General features: G+C 42.9%; 1 protein-coding gene across 5 annotated transcripts; it reads left to right on the forward strand.

The window, feature by feature from the left end:
* The first annotated feature begins 202 nt into the window (after positions 1 to 202).
* smc1b (structural maintenance of chromosomes 1B) lies at positions 203 to 26523 on the forward strand. Of its 5 annotated transcripts, XM_054777291.1 has the most exons (26): positions 203 to 385; positions 882 to 1070; positions 3411 to 3535; positions 3638 to 3841; positions 5631 to 5869; positions 8351 to 8402; positions 8484 to 8609; positions 9523 to 9663; positions 10353 to 10435; positions 10734 to 10941; positions 11042 to 11227; positions 11295 to 11474; positions 11559 to 11705; positions 17973 to 18110; positions 18225 to 18341; positions 18466 to 18572; positions 18647 to 18788; positions 18945 to 19090; positions 21004 to 21157; positions 21302 to 21400; positions 21498 to 21651; positions 22769 to 22923; positions 23015 to 23166; positions 24125 to 24200; positions 25688 to 25798; positions 25876 to 26523. In XM_054777291.1, the coding sequence occupies exons 1-26, from the start codon at positions 277 to 279 to the stop codon at positions 25969 to 25971; spliced, it is 3636 nt and encodes a 1211-aa protein (XP_054633266.1). In that variant the 5' UTR covers positions 203 to 276; the 3' UTR covers positions 25972 to 26523. The 5 variants fall into 5 exon arrangements, 4 of the variants coding, with proteins under 4 accessions (XP_054633266.1, XP_054633265.1, XP_054633263.1 ...); XM_054777290.1 differs by having other exon boundaries at positions 8351 to 8609; positions 24125 to 24222; XM_054777288.1 differs by having other exon boundaries at positions 8351 to 8609.
* The last annotated feature ends 56 nt before the right edge of the window (positions 26524 to 26579 follow it).

The following is a 26579-nucleotide window of genomic DNA, read 5'->3' on the forward strand; positions in this document are numbered from 1 at the left end:
TGTAAAACTGGAAAAAATAAACGTGTACATGTAAAATATATGCATCTTTTAGAAATACTGTTTTTTAAATTATTTAATAAATTAAAGAATATTACATACAAATATAATTGTAAAAGTACAGTATGCACTGTAGTAATACAACTTTGTATCGTACATATTGATAACGTTATACCATTTTTATATATAGCCCTTCCAGGACCTTTCCAGGGCCTTATCCCGCCAGTAGAGGTGTATTATAGTCTGTTAATGTGAAAGTGACTGTGTTCCACGTTAACAATGGGCATTCTCAGACAAATTGAGGTTGAAAACTTCAAGTCATGGCGAGGAAAGCAAGTCATCGGTCCATTTATTGGCTTTAACTGTATTATTGGTACCAACGGATCAGGTAAGTCACTTTTCTATTAGCCACTTCTTGCTAACGGCTAGCTAGCTACCTACCTACCTCGTGGCTAATTAAGCTAAGCGCTAATACTATACTTGGACACTTTTACTCTCTTTGTTCACACAAGTCGTCCATTTACTACTCAGGAGAATGTCAACCCATAATACAAATGCTCACTTTTGAAGCAGAGAAAAGAGATGTTTTGGATCAGAACGTTATCCTTAAATTCATGGATGCTAGTCATCAATGTTAGCTTTCTCTAGATAGCCTATAGTGTAGGCTATGGTATAGGCCCTATATCATATGGCTTAAAGATCTTTAGTAATTACTGCAATATTTCACTTTACATTATATTCACTGTGTAAGAACTATTACAAATTTGTTTTCTATTTTGTTGTCCATTACTAAATCAATTTTTATTTGAATTTGTAAGGGATACAGCTTATAGTGGTTATAAATACAATGCAATTAGTAACAAATATGTCATTAATAAAACCAGGTAAATCCAATGTGATGGACGCCATTAGCTTCGCCATAGGGGAGAAAGGGACTTCTCTCAGAGTGAAGCGCCTCAGTGACCTCATCCATGGAGCCCACATTGGACAGCCGGTGTCAGAGAGTGCCCGTGTTGCCCTGCTGTACCAAGACGACCTGGACAAGGAGATTGTCTTCTGTCGAAGCATCTCGGGTCAGTCTGAGATGATGACTTAGATCAGGGGTGTCAAACTTGTGCCATGGAGGGCGGAGACACTGCAGGTTTTCTTTCCAGCCAGTCACTAAGGCAGGTGATTTTAATGATCAACACCTTCAGTTTGAGGGAAGGAGCTCATCAATTAAATCACCTGCTGAAGAAACTGATTGGAGAGAAAACCTGCAGCGTCTCGGCCCTCCAGGGCACGAGTTTGACACATGTGACTTAGATTATGTTTTAAAGGTGCCCTATCCTACGTCAGTAGGCCTGTCACGATAATCGATAAATTGATTAAAGATAAAAAAGCTGAAGTCGATAAGTACGCCGGCCTCGATAAATTGACATGTGCATGCTTGCTTGTGAGTTTCTTTTCCTCGTTTCTCTAAACCACACAGGCTGAATCTCCTCCCACTTCTGGACCAGGGCATCAATGAGCTCCTGGACAGTCTGAGGAGGAACCTGGCAGCACCGGATGTACCTAAACATAATGTCCCAGAGGTGTTCTATTGGGTTTAGGTCAGGTGAACGTGGGGGGCCAGTCAATGGTATCAGTTCCTTCATCCTCCTGGAACTACCTGCATACACTAGCCACATGAGGTCGGGCATTGTCGTGGACCAGGAGGAACCCAGGTCCCACTGCGCCAGCATAGGTTCTGACAATGGGTCCAAGGATTTCATCCCGATACCTAATAGCTGTCAGGGTGCCATTATCTAACCTGTAGAGGTCTGTACGTCCTTCCAGGGATATGCCTCCCCAGACCATCACTGACCCACCACCAAACCGGTCATGCTGAATGATGTTGCAGGCAGCATAACGTTCTCCACGGCATCTCCAGACCCTTTCACATCTGTCGCATGTGCTCAGGTTGAACTTGCTCTCATCAGGGAAGAGCACAGGGCACCAGTGGTGTAGTTGCCAATTCTGGTGGTCTCTGGCAAATGCCAATCGAGCTCTACGGTGCTGGGCAGTGAGCACAGGGCCCACTACAGGACATCGGGCCCTCAGGCCACCCTCATGGAGCCTGTTTCTGATTGTTTGGTCAGAAACATTCATACCAGTGGCCTGTTGGAGGTCATTTTGTAGGGCTCTGGCAGTGCTCATCCTGTTCCTCCTTGCACAAAGGAGCAGATACCGATCCTGCTGAGGGTTGAAGGACCTTCTACAGCCCTGTCCAGCTCTCCTTGAGTAACTACCTCTCTCCTGGAATCTCCTTCATGCGTCCAGGTACCACAGTGATGCCCTGGTCCAGATCTGGGAGGAGATCCCCCAGGACACCATCCGTAGTCTCATTAGGAGCATGCCCCGACGTTGTCAGGCATGCGTACAAGCACGTGGGGGCCACAAACTACTGAGAATCATTTTGAGTTGCTACAATGACATTTTGGCAAAATGGACCAGTGTGCTGCATCATTTTTTTACTTTCATTTTTGGGGCGTCTTTGATTTCCCCCCTCTATAGGGTGATCATTTTCATTTCTATCAAATTATGTGGCATCATTTTGTTACTAATACATCACCCACTTATTATCAGGAAAGATATTCAAGATCATTTTTCCTCCAGTTTAGATCTGATCTGTTTTCAAAGTGTTCCTTTAATTTTAACTTATAAAAACTTATAACTTATACTTAACTTATAAACTTATAAAATCAAAAAGGAAAGTTGTTGCTCCAATGTATTTATCTTTTAAATGGATAAGCGTTAATATGCCAAAGTTGTGCAGTGTTGAGCGTTGATAAATCAAAAGACTAGTAGGGTATAATTTTTATAATAATGAGTGTTAACGTGCACATTCACACGATGCATGCTGGCATGCCAGCAGGGTAAGGAGGACTTTTTGTTTTCAGCGTAGCTAAAGACCTACCTTATTGTCACTGCTTTTTTGCTCTTTCCACTTCACAGACAGCTGTTTCATGACTGCCGGTTCTCCGATATTCATGCAATTTTATCCAATATACATTTTTTCTTTACTTTTTGCTGATAACCATCAAACAAACAGTAAGTGATTTAGGGAGGTGTGTCTCATTCCACCGACAGGAAATGAAAAGTGAAGAAAAGGTGGAGACTTTCCACAACATTTTAGGGTGTGTCTCAAAGTTTTTGCCCATTTATGTAGACAGTTAAAGAGGTTGGCCCTGAAAAAAGGCCAAGTTAATTCCAATGGTTTTTCATGGGCCTTTCCATATCAAACTCATCCCAGCATGCCTTTATGGACCTTGCTTTGTGCTCTGGTGTAGAATACAATTGTCCAAGATGTCTTGTATGATTCTAAATTAATTATCTTAATCTGCCTCATATTTCAGAATACAAACCGTTTTAACCAACATTTTCTATGTTAGTGTATTCATCAGGTGACTCCTCCCAGTATCACATCAGTGGCGTTCAAGTTACACTCAGCCAATACACTCAGGAGCTTGCTAGGATTGGAATCGTCACCAAAGCTCAAAACTGCCTGGTATTCCAGGTAGAATTTTGTGGTTATACTATATTCTGTTTAATGAATGAAATGTATGAAAGCTGTTTGGGATTGACTATTAGAATATTTGCTGGCTATGTTCGGCACCAGGGGGCAGTACAGTCCATAGCTCTGAAGAACCCAAAGGAAAGGACACAGATGTTTGAGTTCATGAGTCAGTCCAGCGAGTGTAGGGCAGAGTACAACCAGAAGAAAGAAGCCCTACAGAAGGCCATGGAGGACACGCATTTTCAGTTCAACAAAAAGAAGTCTGCTGCTGTGGAGAGGAAGCAGGTGTCTCAGGAGAAATTAGAGGTGAGAAAGCATAAAAACATCAAACCTTTTTGACTTGATAAGATGTGACCTTTATAATAGCTCTTACCTGAAGTACTTGAAATTTGCTTGAATTTGGAAAGTATTTAAGCCTTGTTCAAAAGGCTGAACTGATTTCTAATGTACAGTGGTATGAAAAAGTATCTGAACCTTTTGGAATTTCTCACATTTCTGCATAAAATCACCATCAAATGTGATCTGATCTTTGTCAAAATCACACAGATGAAAAAACTGTGTCTACTTTAACTAAAACCACCCAAACATTTATAGGGTTTCATATTTTAATGAGGATGGCATGCAAACAATGACAAAAGGGGGAGGAATAAGTAACTGAACCCTCACATTTAATATTTTGTGGCCCCCCCTTTGGCAGCAATAACTTCAACCAGACACTTCCTGTCAGATCAGTCTGGCACATCGATCAAGACTAACCTTGGCCCATTCTTTTCTACAAAACTGCTGTAGTTCAGTCAGATTCCTGGGATGTCTGGCATGAATCGCTGTCTTGAGGTCATGCCACAGCATCTCAATGGGGTTCAAGTGTGGACTTTGACTTGGCCACTCCAGAACGTGTATTTTGTTCTTCTGAAACCATTCTGAAGTTGAATTACTTCTGTGTTTTGGATCATTGTCTTCTTGTAGCATCCATCCTCCTTTTAGCTTCCACTGTCTGATAGACGGCCTCAGGTTTTTCTGCAAAACATCCCGATAAACTTTTGAATTCATTTTTCCATGAATGATTGCAAGTTGTCCAGGCCCTGAGGCAGCAAAACCGCCCCAAACCATGATGCACCCTCCACCATGCTTCACGGTGGGGATGAGGTGTTGATGTTGGTGAGCTGTTCCATTTTTCCTCCACACATGACGTTGTGTGTTCCTCCCAAACAATTCAACTTTGGTTTCATCAGTCCACAAAATATTTTGCCAAAACTTTTGTGGAGTGTCCAAGTGCCTTTTTGCGAACATTAAACGAGCAACAATGTTTTTTTAGACAGCAGTGGCTTCATCCGTGGAGTCCTCCCATGAACACCATTCTTGGCCATTGTTTTACGTATAGTTGATGTGTGCACAGAGATTTTGGACTGTGCCAGTGATTTCTGTAAGTCTTTAGCAGACACTCTAGGGTTCTTTTTTACCTCTCTGAGGATTCTGCGCTGAACTCTTGGCGTCATCTTTGGTGGACGGCCACTCCTTGGGAGAGAAGCAACGGTGCCAAACTCTCTCCATTTGTAGACAACTTCTCTGACTGTCGATTGATGAACATCCAGTCTTTTAGAGATGGTTTTGTATCCTTTCCCAGCTTTATACAAATCGACAATTCTTGATCGCAGGTCTTCAGACAGCTCTTTTGAGCGAGCCATGGTGCACATCAGACAATGCTTCTCATCAAGACAATTCTTACCAATTCTGTGTGTTTTATAGTGGGCAGGGCAGCTTTAAACCACTCATCAGTGATTGGGCACACACCTGACTTGAATTGTTTGGTAAAAATTGGTTTCAATTGCTCTTTAAGTCTCCTTAGGCAGAGGGTTCAGTTACTTATTCCTCCCCCTTCTGTCATTGTTTGCATGCTATCCTCATTAAAATATAAAAACCTATAAATGTTTGGGTGGTTTTAGTTAAAGCAGACACAGTTTTTTCATCTGTGTGATTTTGACAAAGATCAGATCACATTTGATGGTGATTTTATGCAGAAATGTGAGAAATTCCAAAAGGTTCAGATACTTTTTCATACCACTGTAGTTGTGCTTGATTTTTATCTCCTTCCTAGGTCCAGAAGTACCAGGCTCTGGTGGAAGAGCTTCACCAAAGGCGTCTGCAGCTGAGCCTGGCTGAGCTTTATCATAATGAGAAGGCCATCGAGACCACCAGCAAAACTCTCAGTTACAAACAAGAGGCTGCTTCTGCTCAGAATGCCGCTGTGCTGGACTGGGAGCAGAACATCAAAACGCACAAGAAGGAATATGGACGCCTTGTCAGAGAGCAGCAGCATATGGAGAAAGACATCCGGTATTGTATATAGTCTTCAAATGCATTACTTTTTACAAGGTGTGTACATACATTATCATCAGATTTTTCGGTACAGAATCTTACTGAGGCGTACTGATATCCCACATGGTCCACATTAAAAGTGTGGGACAGGAAGTGTGCATTTATTCTGTAAACAAAGAACAAACAAAACAAACAAAAGACCGAAAATAAGGTACGTATTGTAAAAGCTGTTGCTTCTTTTTAGCCTTTCATCCTGGTTCTATGGACCACGTTCCTGTTAGATATTCAATGTTCATAAATGGTCGTCCCTCATTTATCGCGGTTAATTGCTTCCATCTGACCGCGATAAGTGAATTTCTGCGAATATTCCTTCTAAATATGTTTTTTTGCGTTATTAGAGCCTACTACAGTAGACATGAAATAACACTCCTATAGTCACTTTTACACTTACGTTACCCAATAAAAATAAAAAATAAATAAGACATAGACTCACAAGTTAGCATTGACAGGATACTTGGTGGCTATTGTCTCAATGTAACGTTCCTCCACACTTATTGGCCAGTGTAGTAGAATACTACTGCAATGGTGCAGTGAACATTCATACATGGAGCTGCTGTCAGCCACAACTCACACCAGTCACTGGCACTCTCCACACACTGCTAACTATGCTAACACTTGGCAGCTGTACAGTATTCAACTGACGTCACACACATCACTACCCAGGCCCCGCCTCTTAAAGGTGCACACGCCACAGATACATATAATATGTTCTAAATGCCTTATATTTGTATTTTCATTCATTTAGCCATTTGTATGATTGAAAATGCTTACTTTGGGCCAAGAATACATACAATTTGCTTATACACTAGGTCCCCAACTTGCGAACACCCGACTAGCGAACATTCGCGGATACGAACACAAGCCAACTGGTCTATCTTTTATTTTATTTTGCCTTGTAGTCGCTCAATCCGTATTTATACTGCTACTGTACATGCTTGACCAGTAGAGGGCACTGTGACACTGCTAATGGGACCAACAAAGGAAGAGTTAGGCTGGGGAGATAAAGCTAAATGGAAAGCTAAATTATACAACCCTAAAGTTTATGAAGTGATTAAAGTTTATGAAGAGTTAATAGGCCTGCTTAATTCTACACCACCCACAGAACACTACCTCTTTTAGAAGAGTCTAACGACGACGACCATTTGTCCTTTTTTTCAATAACTCCTCCTTCAACTCCACCACAAGGACGTATGCTCGGCCACTCCTCTTCAAAGGTAAATAACATTTATCATTACGTATTATTATATCACTTTTATTATTGTTTTTTTCATTAATTATCCTCGTTTAATATTACTAATACATCCAAACTCATATTTACATACATACACTTATACTGTATATGTATACACGTACATGTAGTACCTATATAATTGGTAATATTACCTTTTCCCCTACTTAAGAACAATTCGACATAAGAACGGTCGTCTGGAACCAATTGTGTTGGTAAGTTGGGGACCTAGTGTATAAGCATATGTTTTGACAAATAATAGGCCGTCTTCAACCACAAAACAGTGATCATTTATTAATAAATGTTTTTAAAAACAAGATGAAGTGAGGGAGCGATGTTCGAACCACAATGCAGCGAGGGACGACTCTATTTTCGTAGTTAGAGCATAGAAAACCTGTCTTTAATGACTTTCTGAATATAGTTTTTATCATTATCAGAGACTTGTAGACATTAAATAACAACCCTATAGTCACCTTTACACTTCTGTTATTATTTGTTTACACCACATTGCTCAACTCTTTATGCAGGCTACGGGATCACTGCAGGGATATAAGAGATGGCGGCTACTTTAAGTATAGCATGCTACTGAGCTAACTAGTTAGCCTCCAATTCATTTAATGTAGACTTAACAAAGGGTTTCTAACAGAGTGGGGAAGAACGACAAGGTAAGAAGCCAAAAACTTACCAGAATACTACATATGACTTGTCTGTCAATATTTTGTGACAAAGAGGCCATAGTCAACCACGAAACAATGATCATTTATTAAGAAGTTAATTTTTGAAAAAACGTGATAGAGAGAAAAGGCACTGTTCGAACCACAAAGTGGCTAGGGACAACTTTATATTTCCTTACAACGCTGGACTTTATTATCAGTGAGGAAGATTGAGGAAAGAGCCCATAATGAAAGTACACAGAGCATATAAAGCAGTTGCCGCGGCCCTCAAGAAAGAGAAAGAGAAAGTGAAATAGTCTAATAGCTTCTTTGAGAAGCTATTAGACTAAAAATGCACTGAATCTAAAGGTGAAATAATAATATCTAACAGTACCAAACTGTTATCATGGCATACCATTACACTCCTATTCTACACTAAAGGTTTGTTTACACTTGCTCATGTCCAATACAGAGATAGGATTTTCAAAAGATTGTTTTGTATAAGAGTGGGAGTAACATAGATTCATTGAATGGATTTAAAATGACTCTGTTGCCTAGTGTCCAGGAGCACATCTTGGCCCAGTCTCGGTCTCAGTTCGTCAAAGCCAAGGTCAGCTCCTCCCATCAACTCAAGAAGATAGATGAGCTCAGAAATGGCATTAAAAAGAGACAGAAACTCTTGGCTCTGAAGGAGCAGGAGATTGCTGAGGCCCAGCAGGATAAAGTGGATCTGGAGAAGACTTGGAGGATGTACGAGAGACAATTTCAGGAGCAGAGACTGTCCCAGGGGATGGACATTGAGCTGGATGAGGAGCAGGTGTGTATTATTATGTATAAATACTACAGCTGTCAAATTATTACAAAATTTAATCCGATTAATCACAGTTTTCAAATTAATTAATCATGAAAAATCACCATTTGCAACTACGTCTGATTTTTACTGTATTTTATTGAAGGAAAGATAAAAGACAGGACTATAATATATTAGTATATATTAACAGCTCCGAATTAACTGAAAATTTAAATCCAGCTAAAAGATAGCACATGTCTGAAAATCTATTTACAAAACACTAGTTTCCTTAATAGTAGCAGAACATTTGAAACACACTTTAACTCAGGGGTCACCAACGTTTTTCCTTGTGAGAGCTACTTTTACAAAATGAAAATGGCCAAGAGTTACTCATTTTTGTAACATTTATTTTCAGAGCTTATTTTAAACCTAAACAAAGCGAATATGCTTTTTTTACCAGAACATTAACAAAATGCTGGTGTCCACAACTCCCATTTTGTATTTCAGAATGCATTTCTTTCTACTGTTCTTTCATTATTAACTGAAAACCTGAATGAAAAGCAGGCTTGCGGGCACCTCATGTGGTCGTGGTGGTTGAGTGACAATGAGGAAGTGTAGTTTCGGACTAGAGACGTGTTTGTGAGATGGAGTAACATATATGGTGTTGGAATTGCACTGCTGTTGATGTGTTCAGGTCAGAATAAAGTTATAAAAGAGCGGCTGACTCTGTGACTCTGTGGGGAGCTACACTGTGTTGCCGTCTGTCGTCATACCAGGAGGCGTGGCTTGCCATGATGCGTTTACGTTAATTACGCAAAAAAAATTAACGTAATTAATTAAATAAATTAGCTATTGCCGTTAACATGCTATTTTTGACAACCCTAGTAATTACATGAAGTTGTTAAATATTCAGCGTGTATTTGATGTGTGTGTGTCACAGCGGGAGCGCTACAAAGACCTCAAAGAGCTCGCAAGGAAGCAGAATGCGGTGCTCGGTCAGCAAGTTGAGAAGCTGCACTGGGAATTGAAGGCGGACTATGAAAAGGTGGCATTTGATGAGCGCAAAAGGAAGGAAGGGGAGGTAATGTCATTAACACACTGGAAAATGGAAGAAGAAAAATCAAAATGGCTACTGGACGGAACATGAATTACATCTTTTTACTGCCCGTAATATCATAGAGGAGAAATGTGACCTTAGGGAAAATTTTATCTTAAAACACTTATATGCGAGAACAACGCTAAAAACCTTTAGCATATCAGTATGTGGAATCAAATTATGAAATGGATTGAGTAAAGAACTCAAACAATGTTGTTACAAAGTACAAGGAAGAAGAGTCCTGAACCACTGTGTACATACAATGCTATGTCCAACCACTCTTGCACTTACTACTAACTCTTCATGTCCTTGTCATCACCCAACTATGTTTCTGCCAACTTTTAGCCTTTTCATCAGTTGTTATTATGTATTTATTGTGACTGTTATATAATTAATTTACAGTGATTATAGACCTTGACTCCAATTGTACCACATTGTTATACTGCCTTATCAGTGTCCTATGTATTTAAAATTGGCAAAGAGTACATTTGGAATACAGGAAACAACAAATGTTCAAAATAAATTAAACCATTACAATATCATTGAATTAATCATTCAAAGTTGGACAAGAGCGCCTGAATCTTAAACCATCATCTTAGCAGATGTGGAAACACTTTGTGAAGGCCCTTTTCTGTTCCCAGTCAATAAAGATGTTTAAACAATGTCTGCTGTAGGTTGGCATCAAGAACAACAAGTCTCAGTTGAATGATTTCACTCATAGAGCAGAGAAGCTGGAGGATTACACCAAGGCCTGCAAGTATGTCATGATTTAATTTTTATTACATAATACAGTATATTCCTGAAACTTAGAAATGAGATCAAATAGACTGCTACTTTTTAAAATTTTTGTTTTTAGCATTTATTATTTTTGTTATTATGTTTTTTCATCACATTTTAGTTATACGTTATCTGTATTTCATAAAACTGCTGGAAATTTGTCTTGGGGATGAATAAAATATCCATCTATATAAATGCTGCCTACTACACACTTGATCAAATGTAGGTTTTTGCTGACATCATGAACTCCACAAACTGTAGACACTGTATGTTCGTAGGTCATCCCTCAGCGAGTTCCACCAGCAGGAAGAAAGTTTGCGAGCAGAGTTACAGCATGGCTGCCAGCGCACTGCTCAGGTGAACGTAGAGCTGGGAGAGGTTCTGGAGGAGCTTAGGAACGCACGCCTGGACAGCCAGGAGAGCAAACGGCAGCTGCAGCGCATAGAGATGCTGGACAAGCTCAGAAGACTCTGCCCCGAATCTGTGGTAAGAGTGGCAATACAAACACAGATTAAAACTATAGTACTTAACTCTATTGCTTCTGTGAGAATTCAGTTGGACAAATTTTTCACATTTGTTATCCCAGTATGGCCGCCTGTGTGACTTGTGCAGCCCCATCCATAAGAAGTACCAGCTGGCTGTCACCAAGGTGTTTGGTCACTACTTGAGGGCCATTGTGGTGACTACCGAAAAAGTGGCCCGCGACTGCATCCGCTTCCTCAAGGAGGAGCGAGCCGATCCTGAGACCTTCCTGCCCATTGACTATTTGGATGTAAGCCTTTTAAAGCATACAGTAACTTACATTTTAGGCTGCATGAACTGTCACAATATGTGTTCAGGTGAGTCCCCTGAATGAGCAGCTGAGGGAGATACCAGGTGCCAAGATGGTGGTGGACGTTGTAACCTCAAGTGCTCCTCAATTGAGGAGAGTAGTGCAGTTTGTATGTGGCAACGCGCTGGTGTGTGAGACTATTAAAGAGGCTAGGAGCGTCGCCTTCGACAGGAAGGAGCGCCTTAAGGTAAAAACTTCAGATTGGACCAGGAAATATACTGTAGTTAATGGGTTGTTGATCAGATATGTTGATCACACCTGCTTCCTGTAGACTGTGTCTCTAGACGGGACCCTGTTTGCAAAGTCAGGTGTGATCTCTGGAGGTTCCAGTGACCTGAGGACCAAAGCTCGCTGCTGGGATGAGAAGGATGTAACCAAGCTGAAGGAACGAAAGGAACAATTGACTGCTGAGCTACGTGTAAGTCAACATCTGTAAATGTGAACTACTGTGTTTCCTGTTTAAGTGGTGAAGTGAAATCATATGTTAGAAATAAACATCCAATTCAAGCCAATAAATATTTATCCATCATTGCAGTGTTATTGACTTAAAACATCTGTGGAAAGTGTTATTTTACATGACACTGATGGATATCATTTGTCATTTATAAACACCATTACGCAGTGTATAGTAAGCGGACGAAAAGATACTTGAAAAACACAATGCAGCGCTTGTAAACTTCATCATTTATTTCTTTCAATTTTATTTACTTCATTTATTTTATAATCATGATAGTGTTACGTGTTCGATTAATATTAATTATAACAAACATCACAATTCTTGTGACGGTCACCTGCTGCTGCGCCCCGTTCTCTCTCTCTCTCTCTCTCTCTCTCTCTCTCTCTCTCTCTCTCTCTCTCTCTCTCTTTTCCACAGCTGGTTGTGTAGCAGGAGCAGGGACAACTGGACACACCGGCATCTAATTAATCCTTCCCCTACTTAACTCAGAGTAGGGGCAGCTGTGAGATGCCGGTTCCTTCCATGACTACTCCACAGCTGGGTGTTCCAGTTGTCCTTTGACCTAACCTAACTGCCATCCACTTACCTTGCTTCTGCATTCTGTGGTCCTCCGCACACGCAGCCGTAACAGAGCAGGACCCGGTAAAAGGGGCTTGGGCAGGAGGAGCAGCTCCTGTCTGTCTGAGTCTGGGCTCCCGCCTCAACACGCTGGTCGCGGCGCTTCCACCAGACCACGACTCCAGACCTGCCAGCCCACCCGCACCACCAGTCCAAGCCACCCTCACCTTCGGCACGCCGCTATCCAGACCGGAAAGGTTTTCGGGAGACTCGGGCGACGTGCGCCCCTTCCTCACGCAGTGCGAGCTACACTTCGAGCTGCACCCTGCCACCTTCCACCTTCACTGAACACACCAAGGTGGCCTTCGTCGTCTCCCACCTCACAGGCCAAGCCAGCGCATGGGCGACAGCAGACTGGAATCGCTGCGCTCCCTCCAGCATGACCTATCCCGCCTTCGCCAAGGCACTGCAACAAGTGTTCCAGCGCAGCCCACCGGGCAGAGAGGCAACTCGGGCTCTCCTCACGCTACTCCAGGGGCCACGCCAAGTCTCCGACTACTCCATAGAGTTCCGCACCCTGGCCTCGGAGAGTGACTGGAATGCGGCCGCACTCCTGGACGCGTTCGTTCTTGGGCTGTCGGAGCACATCCGGGTTTACATGATTCCACTGGTGCTACCTTCAAACATAGATGACCTAATACTGTAGAACTGGCAACACGAATCCACAAGAGACTCAGCGACCACGGGGAGGAGCTTGACCAGCGACATCCAAGATCGCCTTCCAGAAGACCACGCCGGGGAGCCACAGCCACCATGCCAGCCCGCATGCCGTGACCGACGCCATGCCTACCTGGACAATGGAGTAACCCGTGCAGTTGGGAGGGGGTGACTCACCGCGGCAGAGAGGGAGAGACGGCGGCGCGTGCATCTATGCATCTACTGCGGTGAGCCGGACCATGCACTCCCCAGCTGTCCCATTTGTCCCTCCCATGCTCCTCGACGCAGTGCCCGCCCGCACCCACTCACCTCCATCTCTCCGAGTAGAAGCTGCTCATCCTCGCCTACGGCAACCGCCAGAATGCTACTATGAGGTACTCTATTGTGGAAAGACAAACACACAAACATTCAAGCATTTATTGACTCTGGAGCTGACTATAATTTACTAGACATGAACCTTGTAAAACGTCTGTCTATTTCCACTGTGAAACTCTCCGAGCCCAAAGTAGTGTGCTCCCTTGACGGTAATCTCCTGGCTTGCATTACCCACCGGACCATTCCGCTTGAGTTCCGACTGTCTGGCAACCACCTCGAGCTGGTGAAATTTTTTATCATTCCCTCTCGGTCTGCACTCGTCGTTCTCGGGCTCACCTGGCTCACTAAACACAACCCTCGCAAAGACTGGTCCCGTTCTTCCATAATCAACTGGAGCGTCACCTGTCACACACATTGTCTCCGCTCCGCCCCTAGCCCCACCCACACACACACTCCCCAGCCTGAATTCATTGACCTCTCCTCGGTTCCGTCCGTCTATCATGACCTAAAAGCTGTTTTTAATGAAGATAGGGCACTGTCTCTCCCCCCCCATCGCCCGTACGACTGCAGCATCGACCTCCTGCCAGGGGCTGCGTTGCCATCCTCTCGTCTCTATAACATTTCCAAATCAGAGCTCAAAGCACTTGAGGAATATATCTCATCTTCGTTATCCGCCGGTCTCATCCGTCCCTCCTCCTCTCCTTTCACCGCTGGGTTTTTTTTCTTTGAGAAAAAGGACAAATCATTACACCCATGCATTGATTTTCGAGCACTCAATCTAATTACTGTTAAAAATAAATACCATTTCCCCTTTTGGACTCAGCCTTCACTCCACTATACGGTGCCAAATTTTTTCTAAACTAGATCTCCGGAATGCCTACCACCACTCAGGCAATTTGAATATCTGGTCATTCCGTTCGGTCTTACCAACGGCCCCGCCGTCTTCCAAAACCTTGTTAATGATGTCCTACGAGACATGCTTGGCCGTTTTATTTTCATTTACCTAGATGACATATTTTTTCCGCCTCCCTGGAGGAGCATATCCAGCATGTCCGCCTGGTCCTCCAAAGACTACTTTAAAATACTGTAGACTATTTGTCAAAGCCAAAAAATGTTCGTTCCACTCATCCCCCATTCCCTTCCTGGGGTTCATAGTGGAGAAAGGTCAGCTCAGAGCCGACCCTGCCAAGATTCAAGCTGTGATCGACTGGCCTGCTCCTATATCAAGGAAGCATTTACAAAGGTTTCTGGGATTCGCTAACTTCTATCGCCGTTTCATCCGGAACTTCAGTCGAGTCGCAGAACCTTTGACTAAGCTCACATCACCTAAAACCCATTTTTCATGGACCCCAGAGGCTGAGTCCGCGTTCAACAAATTCAAATCCCTTTTCACTTCCGCACCTGTCCTAATTCACCCTAATCCCTCTGTCCCGTTTTTTGTCGAGGTGGACGCCTCCGACACTGGCGTAGGGGCCATCCATTCCCAAAGTTCGACCATCGACCAGAAGCTGCACCCCTGCGCCTTCTTCTCCAGACGCCTGACCCCGGCAGAAAGGAATTTTGACATTGGCAGTAGGGAACTCCTGGTCGTCGTCCTGGCCCTCCAGGAGTGTAGGCACTGGCTTGAGGGGAAGGAACTTCCTTTTACTGTACTCACAGACCACAAGAACTTGGCCTACCTACGCTCAGCACTAAGACTCAACCCCCAGCAAGCAAGGCGGGCCCTGTTTCTCACCCGCTTCAATTTCATAATCACCTTCCGTCTGGGGTCCTGGAACGTCAAGCCGGACGCCCTCTCTTGCATCCACACCCCTCCCGCCGAGCCCACCCACCGAGAACCCATCGTCCCGGGCTCACACATCATCGGGGCTCTCCAATGGAACATTGAGAAGCAGGTCAAGGAATCCCTTCAAACGGTCACACCCCTCAACGGATGCCCTCCGGGACGCCTCTTCGTCATCCCCAAGCTCCGCTCAGAGGTACTGTGCTGGTCTCACGGGTCCAAGCTGGCCTGTCACCCCCGCCTGAACCGCACAGTCTTCCTTCTCAGGCAGCGCTTTTAGTGGCCCATGCTCCTAGGGGACGCCAAGAGGTTCGTGGCCGCCTGCACGATCTGCGCCCGAAACAAGGCCTCCCATCAACCGCCGGCGGGGCTTCTTCACCCTCTGCCCATCCCATCCTGGCCTTGGTCCCGCATTGCCTTAGACTTCATAACTAGTCTGCCCCGCTCCGAAGGGAACTCCACCATCCTGACAGTTGTAGACAGATTCTCCAAGATGGCACACTTTGTCGCCCTGCCAAAACTACCATCAGCTTCGGAGACCGCACAACTCCCGGTCCACCACGCATTCCGCCTCCACGGCATCCCCACGGAGGTGGTGTCCGACAGGGGCCCCCGTTCACGTCGGCGGTTTGGGGGGCTTTTTGCAAGACCCTGGGCGCAACCCCTTGCTTATCCTCTGGTTACCACCCCCAGAGCAACGGACAGATGGAGCGAACCAACCAGGACCTGGAGGCAGCCATCCGGTGCGTATGCCACCAACAGCCCACCACATGGTCATCGGATCTGCCTTGGATTAAATACGCACACAATTCCCTCATCAGCTCCGCCACTGGATTATCCGCCTTCCACGCCGCTTACGGCTACCAGCCACCCGCATTTCCCTCCCAAGACCTGGAATCCAGAGTCCCGTCAGTGACGGCACACCTACGTCAAGCACGTCTGGCTTGGCGCAACACCAGGGCCGCCCTCTCTAGGACATCCGATCCAACCGCCACCGCAGGCCTGCACCTCACTACTGGGTGGGCCAGAAGGTGTGGCTGTCCTCCCGCGACCTCCCCCTGGCGGTGGATTCCAAAAAACTCTCCCCCAGATTTGTTGGTCCGTTCCCCATGACAAGAATTATCAACCGTGTAGCAGTCAAATTGCGCCTCCCGGACTCTCTCCATCGTAACCCGGTCTTCCACGTCTCCCGCATCAAGCCGGTCACCCTCAGCCCCCTTAGTCTCCCGGAGGTGCCTCCTCCTCCTCGGCTGGTCGACGGTCATCCACCTGTTTACGGTCAAGGCAGTTTTGGACGGGAGAAGGAGGGGCAGAGGTTTCCAGTACCTGGTGGACTGGGACGGGTACGGCCCCGAGGAACGTTCTTGGGTCTCGAGGGCGCTCATCCTCGACCCACGTCTCCTCACCGATTTCTAACTCCAGTTCCCTGACAAACCAGGTAAGCGGCCAGGAGACGCAGGTTAAGGGGGGGATACTGTCACGGTCACCTGCTGCTGCGCCCCGTTTTCTCTCTTTCTCTCTGTGTCTCTCTCTCTCTCTCTCTCTCTCACACCGGCAGCTATTTAATCCTTCCCCTACTTAACTCGGAGTAGGGGCAGCTGTGAGACGCCGGTTCCTTCCATGACTACTCAGACAACGCACTCGCGACTCACTAAATCGCTCAAGCCATTCCAGATTCGGCGTCTCCACAGCTGGTTGTTCCAGTTGTCCCTTGACCTAGCCTTTTGCAAACTCTCTTGTGTTTTGAACCTTTTTCCCTGGGGCTCCACAAGCTGCGGACCCCAGCGCCTTCAGTTCACTCCTGTGATTACCTCCACGCTGAAAAGTAATTAAAGAACTGCCATCCACTTACCTTGCTTCTGTATTCTTTGGTCCTCCGCACACACAGCCATAACCATTCTAGGGATTCAAGTTTGAGACATAGAGCTAATATGTCCTTGGTGCTCCGTTTCTTGCTTTTTTTGGACAATTTATCAAAAAAATAAGTTTTTTGTTGCATTGCTGAATGTCAAGTATGTCATCAATAGCAACATTTATTTACCCTGCACAGCCTTTATTTGTGTGGATAGTGTCAGGGTCGTGTGCGTGTACGCTTTCCTTTTCCACAAATGATGGGCTTTTCTTTTTGTTGTGCTTTGAAATAACATACAGTAGTTCCTCATAAGATTATTATAATACCTAATACCTGAACTAATATTTTTATGGTGTTAATGTCATCATTAAATTAAATATTTTTAAAATATCCGTCTGAATTTACAGCAGTTAATTTTAGACATAACTTCATCCCCGTTTTGAGTCATTGTGTCCAACTTTAAACGAAACAGATTTTGCCAAGCTAATGTTCATCTAAAATGTGGTATCGATTAGGAAAACTGTGGAAACATGCTCACGCAAAATGGAAATGTATGCCTTGATATTCGACCACTTTTTTTTTTTTTAGTTCAGTGCGTCCCGTTCCACTGACGCTGTTGACAGCGGACTCACTCAACTTCCTCTTGTTATGCCACTACTGTGTCCTCCAAATATCTTGTTTTTACCGGCCTCCAGCTCAGTTTCGGTGAAGTTCCACTTCTTCGTCTTCAGCTTCTCAGCAGCCATGATCCAGAAGAACCGAGCAAAATGCAATCAAGGGTCTTTAAATATAGATGTCGCATTTATGAGCCACTTTGCATTGACCATTTATGACGAATTGAAGGCGTGGAGAGGGCGTGACGTGGGGTGGAGTTGTGTGCACACATTTGGACGGCAGGTGAAGCAAGACTGCAGCAGCCTGCCTGCTGACAGGAACTACATGCTGGTAGCACAAATGTGCTATGTAAATAAAGTTTGACTTGACTAGACTTGCTTCGTTACAGGATCTGATGAGGCTCAAGAGGAAGGAGTCAGACCTGAATCAAATCATTGCTCAGGCTCAGGGTGCTCAGACTCGCCTCAAATACTCCAAAAGTGAGCTGGATAACCTCTGGACGAAAAACATCCCTAAATGCCAAGGGGTATGATTACAAAATAGAATTTTAATTTTCCATACTATGTCAATTTCTTCAGGTTTTTGATGAATTATAAAACAATGAAAATGCTGGACTCTTTATGTGGACAATTAATTTCAGGACATTTCTCGTCTGGAGAGTGAACTGGCAAACTTGGACTCTCAGATCCAGATGCAGCTGGAGAGTGTGAAAGCAAAGGAAATGGTCATTAAGGATCTGAGAAACCAAATTGAACAGGTACAACACCTTCAACCGAACTGAGTCATAGTGCTGAACGCAACAAAATAGCCGTTATTGCTCACGGGTTCTAGACAACTAGGTGGGATGGTTATATAATACTGTGGATGTTTTCCTTATTCAGACCGAAGACTTGGTATTTTCTGACTTCTGTGCTGACATCGGTGTGGACAACATCAGAGTGTATCAGCAGGAGCAGTTGAAACAGCAGGAGGAGCACGACAGGAAGCGGTACCAACAGACTCACAAGGCTTTATCAGTCATAGTGTCAGCATGATATTGCACTGTAAATACTGTACTTTTAGCTTGGAGTTTGAGAACCAGTGTAATCGCTTGAATGCCAAGCTGGAGTATGAACAAGACCAACTAGAGAAGCAAAAGAAGCAGCTTGGTGAAAAGCAGGGGACCATCAACAAGGAACAAAGTATCATCGCTGAGAAGCGGAAGGTTAGCGTGAATATACTGTAATTTTTTTTTATGAAACCAGAGCTAGGGATCTTCATAAATATTCATAAGTCATCAAGTAAACATTGTTAAATGTTTGTTTGAGTCATGTGGTCTGTATTTTCATCGAGATGTATATTCCTTCGTCTCACCTTGAAGGATGAGGAGAAGCTGCTGGTGGCCGTCGAAGAAGGTGACAAAAAACTACAGGAGATGAAGAATCAGCTGCTGGTAAAGACAAGACAGGTAGCAGCCATTAAATCTGAGCTGGATGAGAAAAACCTGCACCTCCGAGAGAGTAACAGGTATGACAAATAAATAGTGGTGGTGCCAGTTTTATATCATAATATCACAACTAAAACAAATACCTAACTGAATCTAAATAGATAGTGTGCTTACAAGATAAGCAAATGAAATATAATTTGCTTATTTATAACCTAATATTATATATTGTACCCGTTTTGATCCTGGAAAGATGTCTGAGCCATGTACTGAGTGCAATTCTAGTTTTTCCATTTTAACACGATCATTATTTACTGTGTTAATGCAGTTTTATACTATAGCTGTAAATCTGACTTGCATGTTTGATTTCCTAAATGTTTAAAGTGTGTCCTAGTAACTGAACATTAGCTAATGCTACATTAGTTTACATAGGAACCTTAATGGTATCAGTCGTGTGACTTGGGAAAATAAATAGGTAAAAATCAGGTTTTGATTGTCCCTTAATTCCTGGTCCATGCATACTTTCACTCACCACATTTAGGATTACGATTTTTTAAAGTTGTGGTGGTGGGCTGCATGAGACTGCTGTCGCTGTGTTGTGCCGCTGGTGCGTCTGCAATTTAAAAAAAAAAAAAGAGAGAGAGAAATAACGTTTTTTTTAATCACTGATTTATTTATTAACTAATTTACTTAACCTTTTTCAACAACCAGCAGAACATGAACAAAGAACATTGCAGAGCTATTAATTTAATGGCAAAGTTCCTGAGAGCACTGAAAGCGAGCCTAAAATGTCAAGCCTCCTTTTGTTACGTGACCTATTTAGTCCAATGGTACTATGTGGCTAGTACAAAAGTACATTTTGTACTGTTTGACACAAACCTAAATTTAATTTGATTCATGTTTTAGAGTAATACGATACATGGGAAATGAAATTTTCAATAATATATTTAGTTAAAAATAACACAATTAACAAAATAACAATTTAAATATTTTTGTTATAGAAATCTGTTCCGTTATGTTAGCAAAGGTGTATCCAACTTGCCGCACTATTAAATATACTTTGACAAAAAGAAAGGAGAGGTGAGCTATTTGTGTTTCATGTGACTGCCAACATTTAAAGTGAACTTTATTTACAAAGTACATCTCCACTCAGTGTGCTTATTTGTCATTAAATACAGGCGTCATGTTTGAATAGAACACATAAAAATATTAAAAGGTGAAGCAAATATTCTTTGGTGAACTACTCAGTATCAGCTAGTGAACTACTGCTAGCTTACACGCTAGTTGTTGGAGACCCCTGTGATAGCATCTAAAGCTGGACACGTGTTTCTGTTGACACACAACCAGTGTTTTGAAGACAAGCCATGTTATTATAATGATAATAACAGAGCGAGATTGTTCAGTGGGATTTTTAAAAAGTAAGTTGTGATGATGATCGATGATTGAACATAATCATTCCCCATGAACTTAATAGCCACTTGTAGCTCGCCCGAGTTAGCAAGATGTCACCAGCCAGGTAACGTGTCAACTAAAATGCCAGAAAGTTGAATGAGTTTGAAACATGAGCGATCACACACGCTGACATAGATTGGCTTAGCATGTGACATGCTGTTGTCAATTGACTACACATTTTACAGGCTATTGTTCATTCTCACGATAACAAGAAACAAAGTGAAAGTCAACACAAGACATGTCGCGTATCTGCAAGTGCCAGCAAGGCAGACAGGCGATTCCAGTTCATGCTTATCAAAAAAAAGTGCTGTGAAATATTTTTATGATATTTTAAATTGTTTTCAAAATAATTGTGGTCAATATGTGCAGAAATAATAAGCTATATATGTCTTTATATAACATACAGTATATTCATTCATACAATGTATTATTTCAAATTTTAAGGTATGGCGGTTTTTATTTTATTTTTACATGTGGCGGAAACCCTGATATTTCCACACTACAAAAATTAGCTCTAACAAGAGGAAACTTACTTCTCCCTCAGAGGGTTGGTAAAACATCAGCAAGAGGTGATGTCTGCAGAGAGCAGCTTGGAGCACAAACGTTTAGCCCGACACAACTTGCTGTTGGCCTGCAAAATCCAGGGTCTACCAATAACTATGCTGTCAGGCAATCTGAATGACATCAGTGAAGTGCAGGTAAAAACAGATCTAAAAATCTGCTAGCATACAGTAAGTGACTCCATCAAGCATTTAAACTCCTAATGCTAATGTCTGTACCTCATTTTATATTTGCCCTGACTACACACTTGGTGGTTTTGTGATTATTTTGGTTGTCGGAAGCTGGACACAGAATCTGAAAGTACGTCAGCCACAATGACCATCTTTGAGAGAGAGGCCCAGCTCGTTGTCGACTACTCTTGCCTGGAAACCAAGACCAGGGTGACACATCGTCCTTACTTCCTCAGCAATGATAAGACGAGCGAGTTGTGAAACATGGTGCCTGTGTTTGTGTGCATGTGTGTGTGTGTGTGTACAGGACGTGCCTGCAGAGGAGGTGGACGGTTATCTTGAGAGACTGAGGGAGTCTCTTTATTCCTTAGAGAAAGAGCTGCATTCCGCCACCACACCCAACTTAAAAGCTGTGGAAAAGATGAGAGAGGTGAAGGACAAACTACAGGGGCTGACAGATGGTACTTTGTCTTGTCACTTCATTTCTGAATTTCACTGTGTCAAAAATAGGTGTATAGGCGCCTCAGTTAATCACGTTTTTTGCCATTCGCGGGCGGGTGGCCACTTGGCACACAATCTCCACGAATATCAGGGATCTACGGTATATGCTAAGGTATCGGAACAAAACATCCACATCTATCCATCCATTTTCTATACTGCTTCTCCTCATTAGGGTCGCGGGGGCATGCTGGAGCCTATCCCAGCTGACTTTGGGCAAGACGCGGGGTACACACTGGACTGGTCGCCAGCCAATTGCAGGGCACATATAGACAAACAACCATTCACACTCACATTCATACCTATGGAAAATTTAGAGTCACCAGTTAACCTAACATGCATGTTTTTGGAATGTGGGAGGAAACTGGAGAACCCGGAGAAAACCCACGCACACTCGGAGAGAACATGCAAACTCCACACAGAGATGCCCAATGGAGATTTGAACGAAAACATCCACATCTTAACTTGGAATTACAGGTGACAAAGCAGTGTAATAAGTAATAATATATCTCATTAATATTGAATAAATGTTATTAGAATATGCTGAGGGCCAATTAAAAACAAACCGGGCCAAAAATGGCCACCGGGCCACACTTTGGACAACCCTGTTCTACTGCGTTTATTTTTAAGAAAGTGCAACGATGCAGACAAGTGCAAGAGTCACAGTTTGAAGAATGTGAATTATTTTATTTTTATTTAAGTTTTATTTTAAGTTCCTTATTGGCTGCAATGCAGCGTTAATAGTTCAGGCTTGTATCCTCGTTTCCCATCTTTCCTGAACAATGGCGACACTCTGCTTTCATCTTATCCACTTGTCTTAGTCCGTTTCCGTATTTCACCGGGAAGGCCAAGTGTTCAGTGGACACTTTAACGACAGAAGAGGGTTTTCAAGCTCGGGTTTCTTCTTGGCACTATCGAGAGTCATGACTTCCGCTAGCTAAAGGCTGGCCTGCACTGTATTGTTTACAAGTAGACACACTTCCTGAAACCGAAGGTTCAGTTCTGATGAGGAATACATGTACTGCTACATCCCAAATTAAAGCTGAACCTAATGCAGAGTTTTTTTGTCCCTGACTCAAGCCTTCAATGCCTGCACCAGAATCGTTAGGAAGTGCAACCAAGAGTTTGAACAAGTCAAAGTTTGGCGCTTACAGCTCTTCAACCAGTTCTTCAATCATGTGTCTGTTGTGATTGACCAGATCTACAAAAGGATATGCCGGAACAGCAGCGCTCAGGTGAAAACACCACTTTGAGACCCTCACATTTAAATTCAGATGGTGAGATATTGGCAGGACATCGGAGATGATGTTAGAAAATGTGCTGCAGGCCATTCTGACTCCGGACAATCCAGAGGAGCCGTATCTGGGCGGGATCAACTACAGCTGCGTGGCTCCTGGGAAGCGCTTCATGTCCATGGAAAATCTGTCTGGTGGGGAGAAAGCCATCGCCGCCCTGGCACTGGTGTTTGCCATCCATAGGTAACGCTGTCCTCCCCAGTGTACCATCAATGAAAGCAAAAACTGTAGAAAGTATGCAGAGTGCAATGATGTACAATACAGTGTTCCCTCGCTACGTCACGGTTCACCTTTTGCGGATTCACTGTACAATTTTGCTTATTTGTAACAGCGTATGACGCGCATTGTGTTCTGCGTTCTTGTGATGTTTAAGAACAATCTATGGGTGCTCTGTTGTATCTGTTATCTGTCTGTTATTGTATTTACTACTGCTACCAGTAGAGGGTGTTGAGAGTTGAAGACGTTTGGCGCTGGAGTGAAGATGTCCCTCCACCTCGTCAGCTGGCTAAATATAGAGCCACAACGGTCCTGATTGGCCAAGGGAGAATCCTCCCATTGTGTTCTGCATTCTGATTGGCTGTAGACCATTGCCAATCAATCTCCTTCATGCACCACTGCTGTGTTTCCTGTTTGCGCTAGGGCGCTATTATGGAAAACTGTAAATGAATCTTAGGTTCATGGAGGACTATGAGGAGGAGTAAAATACTACAACAGGACCAATATGTTTTAACAAGGATACAAAAACGCTATAGCCGAACGGCGTTGGGACGAGGTACGTTAGAGGAGTGAATACGATGAGTCACTTAATAATTTCTTGTGTCCAATAGATTGATCATTAAAATTTGAACTTTGAGAGTGTTTAAACAAAGAGACATGTGAGAAAATGTGTGCCTGTCTGAGAAAAGTGTATCAAGTGTATTGTGAGCGGTTTAACAGCCTTAAAACATACAGTATATAATAATGGCAAAAAAATAAAGTTGGCTACTTCACTGATTTCACTTATCGTGGCTATTTTGGAAACCTATCCCCCCGCAGGACAAAAGTTTGAGCCTTTGAGGAGTCCATACTTCCCGAGTACTTCCCTTTTTTATTACTTAAATTCAATATTCCCTGTCTATTACATCCTTTGTTTGTTTCTCAGTTTCAGACCTGCTCCATTCTTAATTTTGGATGAGGTGGATGCTGCTCTTGACAACTCCAACATTGGGAAGGTAAAGGTGCAGAAAACAGAGCCCTCCTGTGAGTGAAGTCTGAAAGAGGCTCTATCTAATTTCTGCTTTCACTTGAGTGATGGAGGTTTGATTGCTTTAAGTGACTCGAGTTTGTATGAGTCACTCACTGAGTGAAGAACTGACTGAATCAGGTACTCAAGTCATTTGTCACAAAGCACATGTGCAGAAACTCACACATGAGCAACAACTTGCACTTGTGAGTCAGTAAAACTCAAGTTTTCATCAACCACCCGTGAGTCAGTAAAACTTGCGTGCTGAGCGAGTGAAGTGTTTGTTTTGTCAAGTCTGATGCAGTTCGCGCAGGAAGGGGAAAGGAGAGTTTATTTGAGGCAAGGACCAGATCTTTTGCTTTTTCCACAGGGCTAAAGAATTTATACAAATGCAGTTAAAGTAGCAGTTTCACAATTAGTAACATGTTGCCTGATTTTCTTTTTTAATTTACCTAGAGGTAGCAGGGGTGAGTTAGTGAAGGAGTTTACAAAGACGAGTACCCGTGAGGCCCAATTAAGTATAAAACTTGTGACTTTTGAACAACTTATTCATGCCTCCACATCCTTAAATTACTGTCCGGACATTAACCGAATACATTTTTCCCATAAGAAATAATGTAAATCCATTTCATGAGTTCCAGAAAGCCAAAAATGTGCACATAAAACATGTTTGTATAGTTTCACAATTATAGTTTGACATGCAGAAAACAATTAAAAATGCATATAAATACATATAACTGATGAATGAATGGGATAAATGAAAATTTAAGGTGACTTTTACCTTCAATGAAGACGTGATTCTTGATGTAATTGTTCCCAACGACAAGATGTGGCAGTAAGATCGATCACCACCATTTTTCAATTGTGTTTCTCACCTCAATAACCCAAAATACAGCCAAAGGGAAGTCAAGTGCCAGCATTTTGATAAAGAAGGTGAGAAACACTATTTAATCCAAGAAATAACTCGTGGGAAATGTTCATTTATCACTTTCATTCGTCATTTACTGTATATGCATTTAAAATTGTTTTGTACATGTACATCTATAATTGTAAAACTATACATCTATACATAGACGGACAACGTAACATAGATGACTACCAGTTCCGGATGCCATTTTGTAAGGTAGCTAATAGCAAACCAGGATGGACTTTTTGTGATAAAAATACATTAAGAACGCAGTTGGACTCAGGTAGTGTATTAATAACACGACAAGATGTATGCCAAATTGTACACTAACCAGAGAATTAATGCTAACTGAGGCAAAATTGTGGCCTAAATGTTTTACGTGAACCGGAAAACATGCTAACCGGAGCGGATGCCAACCAAGGTTGTACTGTATGCTGTATAATGCTTGCATTTATACCTATGTTTTCAGACTTGAATGACTCTCTGTACTACCCCTACAATTTGTATCTACTTAACTTATTTTCTTATAAAATATATTTTGTGGAACCTTGGGTGTGACCTTTGCTTCTCCACAGGTGACCAGCTTTATCAGGGAGGAGACCAGAGACAATATGCAGCTCATCATCATCTCCCTGAAGGCGGAGTTCTTCTCCAAGGCCGATGCCCTGCTGGGAGTTTACTCAGATGTAAGAAAGTGTCATGAAATTAGGTCATTGACTTGTTTAGGACAAAGCCGTCACTGCAGTGTTGTGTTTTTTCACAGTTTGATGGATGCATGTTCAGTCGCATTGTGACGCTGGACCTTCGTCCCTACCCTTTACTGGAAGACGACAATGGGACACACACAGACGAAGTCTAGAGAGCACCTTCGACTGGACTGGCATGAGTCCTCTACTGGTGGTTTCTTTTTTCCAGGTCTTAAACATTTGCCAGCAAAAAATGACTTCATTTTTTCATTGAAGTATGTTACATTGAAGAGTTTTGAACTTTTCCGAAGTGATTGGTTTTGTTAGCAGGCTGTGTGTTTGAATTCAGCTGTCTGTGAAAGTTGAAAGTCAAATTCACTGTTCAATTTTGTTTAGGAAGAGAGGGAGCAGCTTTAAATATACCATAATACTAGTTAAATAATAATAATAATACTAGTCTTTCTTGTAATAATAATAAATGAAAATACCAGTTTGTCCTCCACAGCGTGCCGTATTTACAGGTGCTGGATGTTGATGTGTTATAATATTGCATATGTTTTAAATTACGTTTGTTTCTGTATAGAAGCTAGACTTTTATAACATGTATGCGCGTTAATTGAACCGTCACTGTTTTTCAATTGTCTTTTGTCTCCAGTTGGCCACACGGGGGCGCAAATGGTCAATTGACCGGATTTACCATATTAAATAAAATCAGTTCAACAGCTTTCTAACGTTGTTCAGTTGCTGATAGTTCTTTGCTACTAATTCTAACTCATTATAG

This window comes from Dunckerocampus dactyliophorus, chromosome 5, assembly GCF_027744805.1.
Source record: "Dunckerocampus dactyliophorus isolate RoL2022-P2 chromosome 5, RoL_Ddac_1.1, whole genome shotgun sequence".
Classification (NCBI taxonomy): domain Eukaryota; kingdom Metazoa; phylum Chordata; class Actinopteri; order Syngnathiformes; family Syngnathidae; genus Dunckerocampus; species Dunckerocampus dactyliophorus.